Below are 17,726 nucleotides of genomic sequence, written 5' to 3'. Positions count from 1 at the left end.
ATTTGAAGGAATTTGTTCACATTCACTATGTGCACCCCCAAAAAAAAAAACACCAAAAGGGCACCATAGAAGTCTACAGAGGATGCGCCAGAGCGTGAAATAGTACACGCACACAACCTAGTTCATAGCACAAATATGTTGCGCATATGGATGTGTGAAGAAGCACTTTGTGTTATAAGACATACATTAATGTACTACATATATCAGAATGGTCTGGCACCCTGTATCCACTATGTGTGGGAGTGTACACCAAGCAGCCACGCCCCTCATTATCAGGAGGCAGTGTGAGTGGGTGTCTCATCGGTGTCCTGCACAGGTGTAATTCGCTCCTCCATTTGGTAGTCAGCTACCTGCATGGTGAGAGGAGGATGCATCTATATGCACTCCTCACTCAGTAACGGCCATTTTCTGTGATTGTTTAATTTATTTCCCCTTCTGTGATACGCCCAAGATGATTGTTTAATTTATTTCCCCTTCTGTGATACGCCCAAGACATACATTAAGGCCCATTTATACTCAATTATCGCTCAAAAGATATCTTTAGCGATAATCGTTGTCATTTACATCGCAAGATGATCACTCAAACATTGAGCGATCACCTTGCGTTCCAGAGAATGCAGAGAACCAGCGGGGGGCCTGCTTGTTCTCTGCAAACTGAGCGCTCGGAGGAGAGGATGAAGTAGACAAGCGGCGTTGTCTCTGCTCATCTTCTACATCTAGATGTTTTCTGCATGGAGCACCCAGCTGTTATACAGCCGAGCACTCCGAGCGGGGTATGGAGAACAGCGCTGGACCGCTCTGTTCTTCATACCAGGCCTGTCATCAGAGAGCGGGATACAGCTGAAACAATAGCATCAGCTGTATCTCGCTGGGAATCCCTGATAAGACTCAGTTGTCTTTCAGCACGCTGAAAAATCAGCGACAGCTTAACGAGAACTGCACGATGTCAGTGCAGTTAAGCAACGATTATCGCTCAAAGGATGGCTTTGAGAGATTTGAGCGACAATCATTGTCTAAATAGGCCTTTACATAGTATATTAAAGTTAGGGTCCTTTCACACAGGCAGTTAAAACTGCCCATAATGAGTGCTAATAGGGGATTACTTCCATTTTCATGTTAGTTATTGTGAAGCGGTTTATGCGATTGTTCATCACGCCTCTTTATATAGAGTTTACATTAGGGGAAGCGCATCACCCCTTTACACAAGAGGATGTGCTGCAGACAACTGACTTATACCCACATGAAGGATGCTATCAACCACAAATAAGCTTCTGCTTGCTAGACCCGAGGCAGTAATAAGATACGAACCATCCTTCAGGTGATCATCGCCTTTAGGGTAACACTTTCTGTAGAGCATATGTATATATAAATTATATAGTATTGTTCAAATATGAATAAAACTCTTGAAGCAAAAGAAATTACTGAATTTCCAATAAGAAATGTTAAGAAAGGCACAGAACGTCTTCTTAAAGCAAGTCCTACATGGATATAGTTTTAGCCAGATCTTATTTTCATTTTCTCATTCCCTGCCTGTTCGTAAATAGATCTAGTTGTCAAAAAAAAAAAAAAGTCATCTTCCTGGTGGTATTTAAAGAAAAAAAAAAATCCTCCCCAATCAGCAGATAATACTGTAAATAAATCACTCTTTATTCAAGTTTTTAATATTTGTCCTCATAAAAACCATGGAGGGGTTTGAAGGCAAAACTACTATTGGCAGAAGCATACTGGGTTCAGGTCCATTCTTCTGTCTGACATGGTAAATAGCAGCAGTTAGAGCACGCTAAAAAACACCACAAATGCTTCTCGGGATGGAGCCCATCGGAAGGAATACGAAAACTCAATAAATAAAGTGCAGCATTGTGTATTAGAATCGTCACCGATCAGGAGTTGGCCACATCAGTTCATGGAAATTATAGCACATCCATCATTTTTGTGTCCTCTTCGACTATCTGCTCCATAAGGTTGCTATCAGTATTTAGATGACACTGTGGGATATCCTGCGTACAGAGAGGAAAGTCATAAGTAGAATTACACTTTTATGGGGAAAAAAAAAAATACCTTCACCTACCTAACAATATTCTGTTTGGTCAGCAACATTATAGCAACCATTAACCCATTTACGACCAGGCATTGTAAATATACGGCGCCTGGTCCCAAACTTTAAGCCCAGCCGTATGTAAAATGATGGTGGGGATTAAAGCCTCCTGTTCTGCAATCAATCAGAAGCAGGTCGGGTTGTCAGCGGTTAGTAACAGCTGATAACCTGGAGGAGGCAGGGGGTTAACCCTTTCTGCCTTCTCATTCCCCAAGTACACAGTGCTCAATGCAAGTGGAAGTGTAACTTTCACCACGGGAGCCTGGGGGGCATGTTACAGCAGAGCTGCAGGGTTCCAGCAGACCCTGACCAGCTCTGCCAGTGACTAATGTCACTACGGCCGCCTGCAGACGGGCGGGTCAGATCTGGCGGCGGGAATTCTCGCCGCGGGACCCGACCCCAGCGCCTGCAGGGAGGAGCGCGTACTCACCCGCGCCTGGCGGCCCCGGCTCTTATGTGCGAGCCCCGCACAGAAATAGGACATGCCGCGGTTTGTTTGCCGCGCGACATTTCACGCGGCCAAACCGCGGCCGTCTGCATAGGAGTGCGCATTGTAATGCACTCCTATGCAGGCTTTCAGTGGCGGAAATCCCGCGGATAATCCCGCCGCGGGATTTCCGCCCGTGTGCAGGCGGCCTACAGGGGATATTTTCCCTGTAACTGGGGCTCCTATGGATGCAAAATAAAATGGATTACAAAATAAAATTTATACATAAGAAAGTAACCCAAAGCCGCCAAAAAAAAAATAGGGCAGTAAAACCGCCACATGGGTAAAATCCCTAAAAAGTGTCTGGTCCTAAGGAGGTTAATAACATACCTTTACTGTACAGTAACCCGATTGATAACAGGCTTATTACACGGGTTTAGATGGGGGGGATTTGCCACAGAATTTCCATGTGGAACCTCTGCGACATTTACAGTAGCAGAAAGTGGAGGAGATTTTGAAAATCTCAGCCACAGAAATAACGCACTGGTGATTTAGCCGGTCTAATATGTCAGTACTTTGCCACAGGTTATACTTCTTTAAGGCCGGAATGGGTATGAGGGGGCTAAACTGTAATAGTTCCTGGCCCGGAATAGCAGACTGTCATTTCATTGCTAGACTATTACTTCCTCATTGCTACAGATCATCTCCAATTGGTGTTCTATGTAAACTATAAGTAATTATATAGAACTCACTATGTATTACAGATAGAAGAGACTACATATGTAGATCATACATACCTGTTGGCTAAGATACGGTGTTCTCACATTTCCAAAGTCTGATTGAAAAGATACATTGTGTCCCAGCGCCCCTGGAGACTTCTCGGACTCTGTCTGCAGTCGAACTCTTAACTTAAATGCTTCAAGTTCACTTTTAAAAGCTTCAAAATACCCTTCGTCCGCTGCCTGCCAACAACAGGAAGTGTGGGAACATGAATTGTTAGAGTTCTTGAGTCAGAAGCTTTGAATTCCACTTTTAATTACATCTATAAGTAGTAGAGATGAGCGAGCACGCTCGGTTTAAGGCTGATGCTCAATCAAGCAACTGATTACTTGACCGGGCACTATGAAGGATGGGGGGGGGATCAGTTACTCGACAAGACCGATGCTCGTTTGAGCATCAGCCTTGAACGAGCGTGCTCGCTCATCTCTAATAAGTAGATATCCATACTAATATTGTAAATGAGACACTACCGCTGTCTGTCTCTTGCCTTTTCACGGCTAAAGCGATTTTAATCATATTTGGCAGCGAGATTGCTGGCATCTTGAGGAAAGACACAGGCTACGTTTTATCCCGAAAACTTATAGGAGTTTTCTAGGGTGTGCGACAAGACAGATTTATTTGGTCATGCGCAGGCGCACCTCCGCTGCAAAGGAGAAGCGGGTGCACATCATGAGCTATGCCTATGCAAATGGGAAGACACATCAGGGCAGACGTCTTTGCAGCACGTATGCGATTATTAAGTGCAGCAGAAGAGAAGGGGATGCACATCATAAGCTAGGCCTCCCAAAATGGGCAGACATCGTTGCCACATGTATGCGATTACTAAGTAAGGCGGAGGGGAAAGGGTGCACATAAAACACAGATTAGATTTAAAAAAAATACAAATTCCGCGCGGAAAAAGTTGCGGGTAACCAGCTAGTAGAATAGAAGTTAGTTCAAGCATTTTCTTTTTTTTTTTTTTTTTTTTTTTTTAAAGGTCTGCACTTGAATCTCTGCCTTTTATCATCACTCTACTCAGATACCTGTGCCGGTTAATTTCTTAATATATTTTTATAGCAGTCATTGCTCCGTTTAGTTTTTTTTTTTTCAATTTAGAGTTCCAAATTCCCTACCTAGGAAAAGTAAATTAAAGGGGAAAAAAAGGAGGGGGGGGGGGGGGGGCAAGGGAAACACACACAACTTACTTTAGCCTTTTGGAAAAATAACCGAAAACATCCTCTAGGATCCACATTACAGCTCTTCGCCATTTCAATAATAAACTGCATGACGACTGCTTGATGAGCCACTTGTTCCATAAGTGCGTTCTTCTGTAAAGACACAAATATAATATGTATTGGATACGTAGCAGTCGCAGCACCACTTACACTCCTATCATACCTTTGACTAGAATGGTACGGTCTCACCAGGACGGTAGCCGTCTATACGTCCTTAAAGCTCTGGTCCTGGAAAAATGAAGATGGCTGGACAGCTTCTCTGAGTACCTGGTGCACACTGTGGATTAGTATGCATCATTAGTCTAAGACACTACACCTTTTATTGACCAGTGCTGACCATCAGCATGTATGGTCTTAGACTAATGATGCAGACTAGTCCACGGTGTTCGCCAGGTGGTCTGAGAAGCTGTTCGGCCATCTTGGTTTGGCCAAGAGCAGTGGGTTGCTGTGTGGGCATATGGATGTCAAAGAGAATCTTGAAAATCGCCTTCTGCTCTGGTGGACCTGATGCATCCATACATTACATGGATGGCCATTCTACATGATAGCTGGCCCCCAGCAATAACCGATTTCCAGGGGGTGTGAAAAGCTGGACCCAGCCCAAAGGCGGTTTCGTCACACAGTTTCATATAAAAGATAAGTATATAAATACAAAACCCATTAGTGTAGTATATAACATTCCAAATACATATATCCTCAAACAGTCAACTTCCTACTGGGAATCAGAAATGCAGATTCAATAAAAACTGGCAAATTTATATAAAAGAAACCAAGCCTACTTTTCTGGTGGCCATAGAGATAAGGATGAATCTATTAATCTGTGTGTCCATGTCAACGATCCACCCATTTAGGAAAGATGGATGTGATCTTTGGTCAATAAAGTTTAATTAGATATGCAGAATCGGCAGCCAGATCTCCGCTGTCAGCCATTCTGACAGATATCTGAAAATATATTATATTATAGTATATATTACACACACACTTACTTTAATATTAGAGGAGAAATGGTAAATGAGTTAGCAGTTTTTCTTGGGATGGTATAGTCTCTCCCCAAGGAGAGCACCCAAAAGGGATGTGGGGACACCTAGAAGTGAGTGAGCACACTTATAAGGTCATGCAAGCTCATTTGGGTAATTAACCCCTTAATGACACGGCCTATTTTGGCGTTGAGGACCAAGCAATTTTTGGCATTTTTCTATCTCCATTTTTCAAAAGCCATAACTTTTTTATTTTTCCGTGGACGCGGCCGTATAAGGTTTTTTGCGTGGCGAGCTGTAGTTTTTAATCGGTGCCACTTTTGGGTACATAGACTATATCGTAAAACTTTTATTATTTTTTTTATAACAGGGAGAGAAAACACATCAATTCTGCCATATATTTTTTTTTTTACAGCGTTAATCATGCAGCATAAATCACACACTAAATTTTTTCTGCGGGTCGGTACGGTTACAACGATACCAAAATGCTTACTTTTTTTTCAGGTGTTTACACTTTTTTGCAATAAAAACCCTTTTTTTTGGAAATTTTTTTTTCTCTATAGCTGCATTCAAAGTCCTGTAACTTTTTTATTTTTCTATGTAAGGAGCTCTATAAAGGGCTTATTTTTTGCGAGACGAGCTGTAGTTTTTGTTGGTTCCATTTTGGGGAATGTACGTCTTTTTTGATCACTTTTATTGCATTTTTTGGGAGGCAAAATGCTAAAAATTAGCATTTTGCCGCTATTTTTTAGCATTGTTTTGTTACGCTTTTTGCCGTGCAAAATAAAGAGCGTGTTCAACTTTTTGTACACGTCGTCACGGACGCGTCAATACCCAATATGTGGGGTTTTCTTTTTTTTTTTACATTTTTTTATGCCAATATTAGAAAAAGCATAAATTTTTTTTTTTTTTTTTTTTTTTTTTTTTTTACACACAATTTGAGTCCCTCTGAGGGACTTGCAGCACTGTGCCTATGATCGCTGTCATAACGCATTGCAGAGCTACTGCTCTGCCATGCCTTATCGCTTATACAGCGATCATAGGCATTGGCAATACAGGACACCAGTGTCTGGCGTCCTTTTGCCATGGTGACAGGCCGGGCTGTTGCGATGACATCGCGAGAGCCAGCCAGAGACACAGAGGGAGCGCGCTCCCTCTGTGAACTCTTTCCCTGCCGTGATCTACTTAGATTGCAGCAGGGAAGGGGTTAACAGCGGGACGCCGGCTGTGACTGACAGCCGGCTCCCGCTGCTGGATAGCGTGAGATCATATGTGATCTCGCGCTATCCCCAGGACGTACCGGTACGTCCTGTTGCGGGAAGTACCAGGCTCCCAGGACGTACCAGTACGTCCTGGGGCGGGAAGGGGTTAAAGCCTGAAACCTACTGCATACTGATGAGGGGCAAACACCCCGAAACAGCCGTCTGTGTATGGATTCTGGCTTGGTTTCCTATTCCCAATCATTGTTAAGACTTGTTAAAAAGTCACCTTGATTTAAAGCAATGCTGCCATCCAGCAGGTGGCACTGCAGAGGTATTTTTCCCCCCATCTTCCTTATTTGCATAAATTACCCAGAGAAGCTTGCATAGCCTTATAGATTTCTTCACTCACCTTCTAGGTGTCCCCGCACCCCTTTTGTTTGCTTTCCTTGGGGCAAGACTATACCATTATCTGACCCACTCTCCATCTAGGTGTCTCCACACACTTTTTAGGTGCTCTCCTTAAGGAGACACGACACCGCTCCTGACCCAAATACAAAGTGTTTTACTATAGGTTGTTATTGCATGCATGCCTACCTTAAATGGAGACCTTGATTAGTAAAGTGGTCAATACAACTATCTTCCAGTACTGGATTCTTATGTAATCTATACCCACAAACATTAGGGTTGGTATACAACGGTGTATTGGCCAATTAGGCAATGCCTGTGAGAAATCGCCTTCCGATTACACATTCTAATGTAATCAGTTCTGATCAAATCATTTTCCTTTCAGCTAATATGCCACGATGAAGTGTTATCCTCATCCACACACAGCAGTTTTGATTCCCAGGATTCATGAATCAGTAAAAACAACAAGTGCAATTAAGTAGCAGAAGTTACAGTAACCCGAGCAGATCAGCTGCCCCAGGTCATCCAAGGCAGCGGCACGGAGATAATACCTGCTCACTTTCTAGATGGTAACACCACAGCAGGAGATACCTAGCAGTTTCTTCACAAACAAGATCAGGGTATTCAGAGAGGAAACCTTGACTGTCATTCCATCTGCTGAGCATTCCTGGAAAACAGAGGTCAGTTACAGAGAGAACTTGTTCTCAGGCAATGCAACAAGTACCGACTACTTCTACTACTAGAACACTGGGGAACATGGGGCAACAACTTCCAATGGTTACTACTACAACACTGGGGAACATGGGGCAACAACTTCCAATGGTTACTACTAGAACACTGGGGAACATGGGGCAACAACTTCCAATGGTTATGCCAAAAAAATATACTATAAACCCGCACCACTTTTTGTTGCCAGTACTGAACATGGTGCCATAAAGGCCGCCTGCAGACGGCCGGGTCGGATCTCACTGCGAGAATTCTCGCAGCGGGACCAGTGCGGTGCACACCTCTCCCGCGGCTCCGGCTCTTTGATGTGCAGAATTTCCGCCCCTGTGCAGGGGGCCAAAGGCAAGTAATATTTTGTTTGTTAAAGTATACCCGAGTTTAAAAAAAAAAAAAAAAAAAAAAGCTCAAAAACAGCCCAGGCCTTTACTGGGCGCTGCTTTGCAGCCATTTGCACCCACTTTGAGTGCAATCAGCTCAGTTTTGATATTCCTATTTTCCTGCTGCCCTGCAATCCACTTCCAGGTGGAGGTAGGGTGTCCTAAGCCAGCCATTCAGTCGGTACTATACTGGCTGGGGCTTCCTCTCCTACACTTCCCATGCTGCCTCTGCTCCAATCAGCTCAGGGCAGCATCAGAATGCCCACCGCTCTATTGCATGTAGAGTTGGACATTCAGCAAAGTATCATCAGAAACGATATAGGATAATGTAACGTCACACAGACCACTATTAGCCCAATGTCTCAAGGTCTGTTCTCCTATCCATCACCAGATCTGTGCCGATCTGACAGCAAGCAGAGACCTGTTTAGTCTGAGTGCAGGGGAGCCAGCCTGTGAAGACCGCTCCACCTCTAGGACTTCTCCACATACATGAGAAGCAAAATGCCTAATGACAGGCAGTGGATTGCAAAGGTGCTAGACGGGAGATCCCTAGTCGCAGTCACTTCAAACTTGGGTTTTCAGTGGTAAAACAAAAAAATAATTAATAGAAGTATATTACAAGACTGATAATACACACAAAGGCTGTTAGATGAGCAGTAGTCGTATGTAAAGTTAGAGTCTATTTAAGAGCAACTAGGGTGGGAGGCGGGCAAAGAGTACACTGAAGTCAGCCTGGTATAGAGTCCCATGACTAACTACAGTAAAGCCGATAACAGCAGCAAATATTGTGTCAAAGCAACAGTGCTGCGAGTCAAAATGAGACGACCGGCATGCAAGCAGTTAACATCAGTCATGTTCCCCATGCGGAAATGATTTAGAACGCTACTGACTGGGTCATGAAGTGTAATATGAAAATAACATGGACACTTTTGTTTTGTCCCCAACACACGTTTATAGAACTACTTCTCATTTACAAACACACAACATCTAAAATTTAGGGCGCCTGCACACGAGCGGAAATTCCGCTGCCGGATTTCCCGCAGAATTTCTGCCCCTGGAAGCTGCCATAGGATTGCGTTAACAAACGCAATCTTATGCAGACGGCCGCGAAAAATCTCGCGCGGCAAACAAATCGCGGCATGCTCTATTTCTGTGCGGGGCTCGCAGCCGGCACATGAAAGAGTCGGGGCCGCGGGAGAGGTGAGTGCCCGCGCTGCTCTCTGCAGACGCTCGGGTCGGGTCCCGCTGCGAGAATTCTCACAGCCGGATCCGACCCGGCCGTCTGCAGCCGGCCTTAGAGAACTACATACAAGAAAGCACGTACGGCACAACTGTCCTACATACCAAAGTGTCGGATTTTTTCTTCATATTTCTGTATAAAAGACATTGGTTCCTCTTTATCCTCCTGATTTTTAACCTGATTGATGAAGCTCTGTGCAGAGAGAAAAATGGTGGTTATTAAAAATATGGAGCACAGATATCAAGAGGACAATGCACAAAGATATGATGAGCAAGGGGCGCTTGTTATCCGCAATGTACGCCTTAACACCGAAGGGATTCAAGGTCAAGATAGGCGTATTTATACAATGCAGAGCTACTGGAAATACAACTTCACCCATGTCCGTCATCCTAAAGTATCAGGGACTCAATGACTTAGGACTGACTGTTTAGGGACGCTCTACAACGAGTGACTATTGTTTCGGACATTCACTCAAAACAGTCACTAAAGCATATGAGCAACGGTCACTTGAATGCGATCACACAGAGCGCTTGTCGTCTGTTAGCGGTTTGCAGAAGGGGGAAATCTTCATAGAAATTTGTTGGCAAGCTGTTCAAGGAAACGACTGACTTTACACTAAGTGACTTTTGATCAACCAGCGACTTTTTTGGCGAGCTGAAATAAAATTACTAGGAAGCGCTGCGGAATAAGTTGGCGCTATACAAATAAAGATTATTATTATATTAAGTGAATTATCGCTCGTCACCCAGCCAATGTCATTAAGAACTATCCTCACTGTAAAGAAGAACAAGGAGTCCTGGAAGTGATGATATGATACCTTTCACTCCCTTCTCAGCCCTAAACTGCAGCCCCCTGTGACGGATCTCAGGGCCGAAGAGCTGGCTGCTTACTTCAAAAAGAAAATAGATGACATCCGGCAGGAAATAACTTCCCCATATCAGACTAGCCCTGACCCTAGTCTTGTCAGCAACAGCCCCTGCTCACTGTCTGTACTCAGACCAACAACAGAGGAAGAAGTCTCAAGATTGCTTTCCTCTGCTCGCCCCACCACCTGCGCTAGCAGCCCTCTTCCCTGACACCCCCTCCGGTCCCTCTCACTGGTAGTTATCTCCCATCTCACCCTGATATTCAACCTCTCTCTGACCTATGGAATTTTTCCCTCCTCTTTCAAACACGCCATCATATCCCCACTGCTAAAGAAACAGACTCTGGAATCGACTGATGCTGCCAACTACCGACCCATCTCCAACCTCCCCTTCATCTCCAAACTACTAGAACACCTGGTTTACTCCCGCCTTATAAGCCATCTATCAGAAAACTCTTCTCAACCCCCTACAGTCTGGCTTCCGCCCCTAACACTCAACAGAAACCGCTTTTACAAAACGTGTCAAACGACCTACTGACAGCCAAATCGAGGGCCGATTACTCCCTACTGATCCTCCTCGACCTAACCACAGCATTTGACACTGTTGACCACAAACTCCTGGCCTAAAGGACACTGCTCTCTCCTGGCTTTCCTCCTACCTATCGGACGGCTCATTCAGTGTCTCCTTTGTTGGCTCTACCTCCCCCTCGTCTTCCCATTGCTGTTGGGGTCCCCCAGGGCTCAGTCCTGGGCCCCCCTCTTTTTCTCAATCTACACAGCCCTTATTGGACAAACCATCAGGAGATTTGGCCTCCAATACCACCTGTACGCTAACGACACCCAATTATACACCTCTTCCCGTGACATCTCTGCACCTTTCCTCTAAAACCTCACCGACTGTCTGTCCGCTGTCTCTAACACTATGTCCTCTCTTTACCTAAAACTGAACCTCTCAAAAACTGAGCTACTGGCGTTTCCGCCCTCTACTAACCGACCTCATCCTGACATCTCTATCTCAGTGTGTGGCGCCACCATAACTCCTAGACAACATGCCCACTGCCTTGGGGACATATTCGACTCAGATCTCTCCTTTACCCCCTATAGCCAATCTCTGGCCCGAACAGGTCAGCTGCACCTTAAGGACATCGAAAGAATCTGCCCTTTTCTCACCATGGATGCGCTGAAAAGACTGACTGTTGCCCTCATCCACTCTCTGCTTGACTATCACAACTCACTGCTGATCGGCCTCCCCTGCACCAGACTCTCCCCTCTCCAATCCATCCTGAATGCGGCAGCCAGGCTCATCTTCCTGTCCAGCCGCTACTTGGATGCCTCTGCCCTGTGCCGATCACTGTACTGGCTGGCCATCAAAAACAGAATTGAATTTAAAAACTCACCATCTTCATCCACAAAGCAGCACCACCCTACATTGCGTCCCTCATCTCAATTCACCACCCAGCCTGGGCCCTCCACGAAACCAGACCGAGAGTCCCTATAATTCAAACCTCTCATTCCCTCCTCCAAGACTTCTCCAGAGCAGCACCAGTCCTCTGGAATGCGCTACCTAAAACTATCCGCGCAATCCCCGATTCACAAAACTTCAGGCGTGCTCTAAAAATGCACCTCTTCAGGGAAGCAAACCATATCCCCTAAACCCCTCTGTACTCCGCCTGATAACACGTTCCCTGTCCTAGTGACTGCAATGCCTGCTAACTGCCCACAACTGCCCCCTGCAGTTACACAGATTCAGCCACCACACGGCTTAGTGTCTGACCACCGTTTGTGTACAGCATCCCTCACTCTCCACCTCGCCATACCGTGCACATCTCCAGCCTTTTACCTTCTGTATCACCCCATTACTTGTAGTATGTAAGCTCGTCGGAGCAGGACCCTCACCCCTATTGTTTCCATCAATTGATTACTATGTAACCGTGGTTTTTGTATTTTTGTCTCTGTATCCCCTTGTTTTTGTAAGCGCTGCAGAATGTTTGGCGCTGTATAAATAAAGATGATTATTATTATGGCCACACAGAGCCCTGATCTCCTCATCACATCTGTTTGGGATTACATGGAGACAGAAATCTCTGAACAAGCCGACATCCACAGAAGATCTGTGATTAGTTCTCCAAGGCGATTGGAGCAACCTCCCTGCTAAATTCCATCAAAACCGGTGTGCAAGTGCATCTAAAAGAATGGATGCCATTTTGAAGGTAAAAAGTATTGACACCAAATATTTATTGGACTTCGATTTCTCTTTTGTTCATTCACTTTGCATATTGTTACCCGACGAAAAAAATATATTCATAAAAACAGTGACCCTCAGGCTTCAGTAAACAGGGCCCATCGCTACACTTACAAACAATATCAAAAGACAACAAAAAACGTCAGTTTCTTCAGAATGCTTTACAAAAGTAAGAATCTTCGTCACGTATACAGTAATGAGTAATAATCAGCACAGTTTGTACAGTCCATTCACAAGCCAGGTAGTAAAGTCCAGAGGCAGTGAGCAAGGCTGACCCGCACCGCCCACCACAGCAGGAACGTTTCTGTGGCTCCTCCCCTTTCTCAGGCATGCCTTTACCTCTTTGCTTGTGAATGGACTGTATACACTGGGGCGATTGTTATTGACCTTTATTACGGTTATATGTGAGAAGGATTCTTACTATAAAGCATTTTGAAAAAGTTGAGGCTTTGCTGATTTTTTTTTTTTTTTATATTGTGCAAAGAGTGACTGCACTTTTGTGAAACTTTTGACATATCAGAGAAATAGGTCAAAAGTTTTGATCAGTGGGGGTCCCGCTGCTCAGACTCCCTACCGATTGCTAGAACAAAGAGGAGCTGAAAAGTAGCGAAGACAGCCGAGGTGGGACAAGACTCGCTGCAGTCCTCTTGTTGGAGCGATCATCATCAACTTTTGACATGTCAAGTTTCACAAAAGTGCGGTAACTCCTAAAAAAATTAACGGAAAAGTAAGAATGCTGTCAAAAATAGAAGGGTTAATAATTTACACACAGATGATCACTCAAAATTTGTCAGAAACCGACAGTTTTGAGCGATAATTTTGCATTAGCTACTAATGGGCTAGACCAGCCCATTAGTAGCTAACTAGCTTCATTTGCATGTATTTAGAGAACAGCAGGTGGTCTGTTCTCTAAATACAGCACTACTGTTCTACAGCGGGACAGCTGCTGAAAGAATGTTATCAGCACTGCCCATGGAGAGACCCAGCGTGCGGTCCCTCTGATCAGTCCGGATGGCCCTAAAAAAAAAAAAAAGCTGAATCTAATGAACTCACTCTAGCATATGACACACATCCATATTTAAAACCACATACCTGTATTTATCTCGGACTAATACAGAAAAGTTTGCGGTTTTGTCCCACAATGAAGCCCTGAAGTAAAGTCTGATTGGAACGGCTACAGATAGTTAAGCCGTGGACTAATGACTGTGATCTCTTTACAAGGCGGCTTCTCATGCCGGCGTACGGAATACTTAGTAACAAGTTACAGTACCTTATTAAAAACATCTTGACTAAAGGCATCCGAAGAAGACATTCCCCAGTTCTCACCCAGTGGCAGAGCGGCTTCTTTCCGCCTCCATTCTTCCTCGCCGCGCTGCAGTTCGGACATGTTGGATTGAGACTTAGCGTGTTCCTGATCTAGAGATTCGGAATTGTGAAGTGCCAAACTGTTGAGTTTTTGCTGAGCCTCTGCCAAGCTCCACATACATGGCATGGAGCTCCCGGCACTCTCATACTGCTGCTGGCAAGGATAAGCCATGCCACCTAAACAGATACAGAAGCAACTGGTTACCAAATCAGTATTGTGCTCTATAGGACTAAACATGCATTTTGTGCATCAAAGACATGATATTGACACTCTAAATTTACCGGCTCAACATTACTATATATGGAGTACGGCACAATCTAAATAGGAACAATGTAAAAACTGCAGACTTATGGTTACATGTTTGGTGTGTTCATGAGTGAAGCATAGTGATTGACGGACGCTGCGCACATTATCCGCCAGCCACCAGTGACCGCTGAGTGGGCACCACCGCTAGTGATCCCCTTATGAACACAGTGAATGAACGTTATTAAAAAGGGAATCGGTCAGCTTAAAGATGCTGTCCAAACTGCAGGCATCATGCTGTAGAGCCGGAGGAGCCGAGCAGATGGATATATAGTTTATGGGGAAGAATTCAGTGCAACTTCATTTAAACCTTTGCTCAATCTGAACAGTCCAATGGGCGGAGCCATCAGTGATTGACAGCTGTGTGCGACTGTCTATACAAAGAAGGCTGTCGATCACTGATGGCTCCGCCCATAAGACTATTCAGCTTAGAACGAGCTAAATGTTTAAATTAATACTATACAAATTATAATGAATCTTTAGGTACCTTTAACAGGGGCCCGAGAGTTACCCAAGGAAGGACTCCAATGAGCGATTTCAGGCAACTACCGTGTTTTCCCAAAAATAAGCCCTACCCCTATTTTTTGGTAATAAGCCCTAGCTACACTAGGTTAAAAAAATATATAAATATATAGATTCACCTAGCCACCAGCGTTTGTGTCCCTCGTGCTGGTCTCCGGCACAGTGTTAGCACGAAGGACTGTAGCCTGACAGGATTCTCTTCTGGTGATGGGGCTTTGAATAACCCGCCTCCGGTAAGAGAGCGCTGTGATTGGATCGAGTGCCAGCCAATCAAAGCCGGCGCTCGATCATTCACAGCCATTCAATGAATGACATCACTAAATGGCTGTGATTGGTTCATTGAGTGCCAGCTCTGATTGGCTGGCACTCAATCTAATCACAATGCTTACCGGAGCATTGGAGAAGAGAATCCTGTCAGGGCGAAGGACACGGCAGCCTGCCGCAGCGCCAGAGACCAGCGCGAGGGACACAGACACTGGTGGCTGGGTTAGTATAAGACACCCCCCAAAAATAAGACAATATAAGACAGTGTCTTATTTTCAGGGAAACACTGTATTGGCACTGAGCGTGAAGTCACTCAGTTGTCTCCATTCGTTCTGTTTCAGCTCACTGAAATGGAATGACTGCTGAGTGGCTTCTTGCTCAATCTATGAGTGATTCCTGCATCCTGTGCATGGAGGACGGCGGTCCGAAACGATCTACAGCCCGCTCCACCTCCAGGTATTTGAACAACTATTGCTATGGTGTAAAGCGCTGGCACGATAGTTGTTGGTACGGCTGTTGGACACTTATGTGCTCGATGGTCATACTGCATGGAGGTAGCTTTTCCCAATGAGTCTACATATCAGTCTTTCTCAGCTCCTCCGGCTCCATAACACGATGTATGCAGATTGGAGATGCTTCAGCTGATGGGTAACCCTTAAATCTGCAAATTTGCAACAACTTTGAAAGTTTCTGTGTTAGCATGAAGTGCTGTGATGTAAGCGGGTCCCAGGGGCACAGCCGCGCGTCCCAATGGGCACAGCCGCGCGTCCCAATGGGCACAGCCGCGCGTCCCAATGGGCACAGCCGCGCGTCCCAATGGGCACAGCCGCGCGTCCCAATGGGCACAGCCGCGGGTCCCGCAGAGATGTTCTAACCACTTATTTTTGTTGGTCAACAGTTAAGACAATGTTCCTGTTAGGCCTCCCTCACACAGGCATTGCGGTAAGCGCCATGATTTAGATTGTGACGCTTTGCCGCGCATTACTTTCGTTATCGGCCACAGCATCCCTTTTAGCGCTTCTCGTCATTGATGAGGAGCACTAAACACTCGAAAACAGAACAGACTCCGCTCAAAATTGCTGCGATCGAGCGGCTGTCTGAGAACAATGGCAGCCTCTGACAGCGTTTAGGCGGCCAGGTTACCGCTCACACAAACTACGTGTGCAAGAGAAAAGAGAAATAGCATCACAAATCCGTGAGGGAAGTAGCGGCGCACGCAGCAGTTGTTCTTCCGGCAAGAAGTCGGCAGCGGGGGAAACCGACAGACCGCATTCTAGTAGATGGCGTCCGATTGGCCGTGTTCGGTTCCGTCTCCCTGATGCAGATGTGACACCACATTTATCATATACGCAATATACTGTGATTATTACGCACTGCGCCTCACTACAAGAAGTGCAATAAGAGGCATTCAGTCCATTGAGTTCACACGCAGGCCATTTGCGGGGTATTTTGCAGCGATCCGTTATTGTGAAGGCAATACTTCCATGACCCTCCAGTTTGGAGACTAAATCCCGTCCTGGGACCGGAGGGTGAAGCGTATCTCACCTTCCTGGCACCTCTATTCCACTGGTTTAGTGCTTTGTTTTTGGGCGGCCATCATGGCTACCACGTTTTCTAACAGATGCTGATTTTCTTTGCGTTCCCCAACTCCAGTCCTCAGGGACCCCCAACAGGTCATGTTTTCAGGATTTCCTCAGTGTTACACAGGTGATGTAATTATTGTCGGTGCCTCAGACATTGCCACAGGGGTTCTTACTATAGAATATCCTGAAAACATGACCTGTTGGGGGTCCCTGAGGACTGGAGGTGGGGACCCCTGATCATGTGATCAGCACTGGCCAATCACACAGCAGCCACAGTGCGTTGGTCACCCTAACACTATTAATGCTCTGGGAGGGGGAAGATGGCGGCGGACATCTCGGCCGCCTGAACATGAAACTGGCGAAAAAAGGGCCATGAGAAGACGATAAAGTACTAGTAGGATTCTTTGCTGCATTCTAGTCCCAAAACCGGAGGGTCGCTGTAAGGTACACCCTCTACAGTTGTATAGGAGAAAAGAGAAGAAGTTCAAAGACTTGGTTAAGAAAATAGTGGCTTTTTACGTTTCTCCCAGGAGCCGTGTGGCTCACGCCCGTAGGACGCGCCCGCTACAGAGCAGAATGGCGCTACATCTGGAGAAAGGGGAAATCCTTTTGTTCTAATCACAGACTTGTTTAGACTGCGGGGTCTCTTAGTGTCTACGTTTTTGCGGCCCCCAGAGAGAACTTATAGCTGGGTCACATCAGCCTGTGCGCCTTCGCCAACAGGAGGGCAGACTTCTGACTAGAACAGTAGGCACTGCTGACATGTTACTATGGCAACCGCTATAACATCAGATCTGTGAGGCTCTTCACACCCCCCAGGGCTTGGCATCTGCACTAACAAGGGATACAAGGCACGTGACTGACGGGTGAGCAGCACTCAGTGACCACGTGATGGCTGGACGGACCCACTAACTACACGGGGAGCTGAGAAGAAGCATAAGTGATATATACAAAGGATCCAGCGTTGTAGGGAGCCGCAGAGCGCCGCCACTGGCAGACCCGAGCCTAAAGGAGAGCACTCACTTACCTGCTAGATGAAAACAACATCAAAAGCCACAGACAACCGGACGTACACCGCACGCCCCTTCCGGCGGACACAGCCAGTAATACCTGCAGCCCAGCGCCGCTGCCTCAAGTA

At 45.7% G+C, this 17,726-nt stretch overlaps 1 protein-coding gene across 1 annotated transcript; it reads right to left on the bottom strand.

Moving 5' to 3' along the window:
* Nucleotides 1-1,626: 1,626 nt before the first annotated feature.
* CDC37L1 (cell division cycle 37 like 1, HSP90 cochaperone) lies at nt 1,627-17,720 on the bottom strand. The gene is made up of 7 exons (XM_066604239.1): nt 17,616-17,720; nt 13,821-14,092; nt 9,548-9,635; nt 7,652-7,767; nt 4,487-4,609; nt 3,320-3,484; nt 1,627-1,997 (listed from the first exon to the last, which is right to left on the bottom strand). The coding sequence occupies exons 2-7, from the start codon at nt 14,085-14,087 to the stop codon at nt 1,911-1,913; spliced, it is 846 nt and encodes a 281-aa protein (XP_066460336.1). The 5' UTR covers nt 14,088-14,092; nt 17,616-17,720; the 3' UTR covers nt 1,627-1,910.
* Nucleotides 17,721-17,726: the final 6 nt, after the last annotated feature.

This window comes from Eleutherodactylus coqui, chromosome 5, assembly GCF_035609145.1.
Source record: "Eleutherodactylus coqui strain aEleCoq1 chromosome 5, aEleCoq1.hap1, whole genome shotgun sequence".
Taxonomy (NCBI): Eukaryota; Metazoa; Chordata; class Amphibia; order Anura; family Eleutherodactylidae; genus Eleutherodactylus; species Eleutherodactylus coqui.
This window is presented reverse-complemented; position numbering and strand designations above follow the sequence as displayed.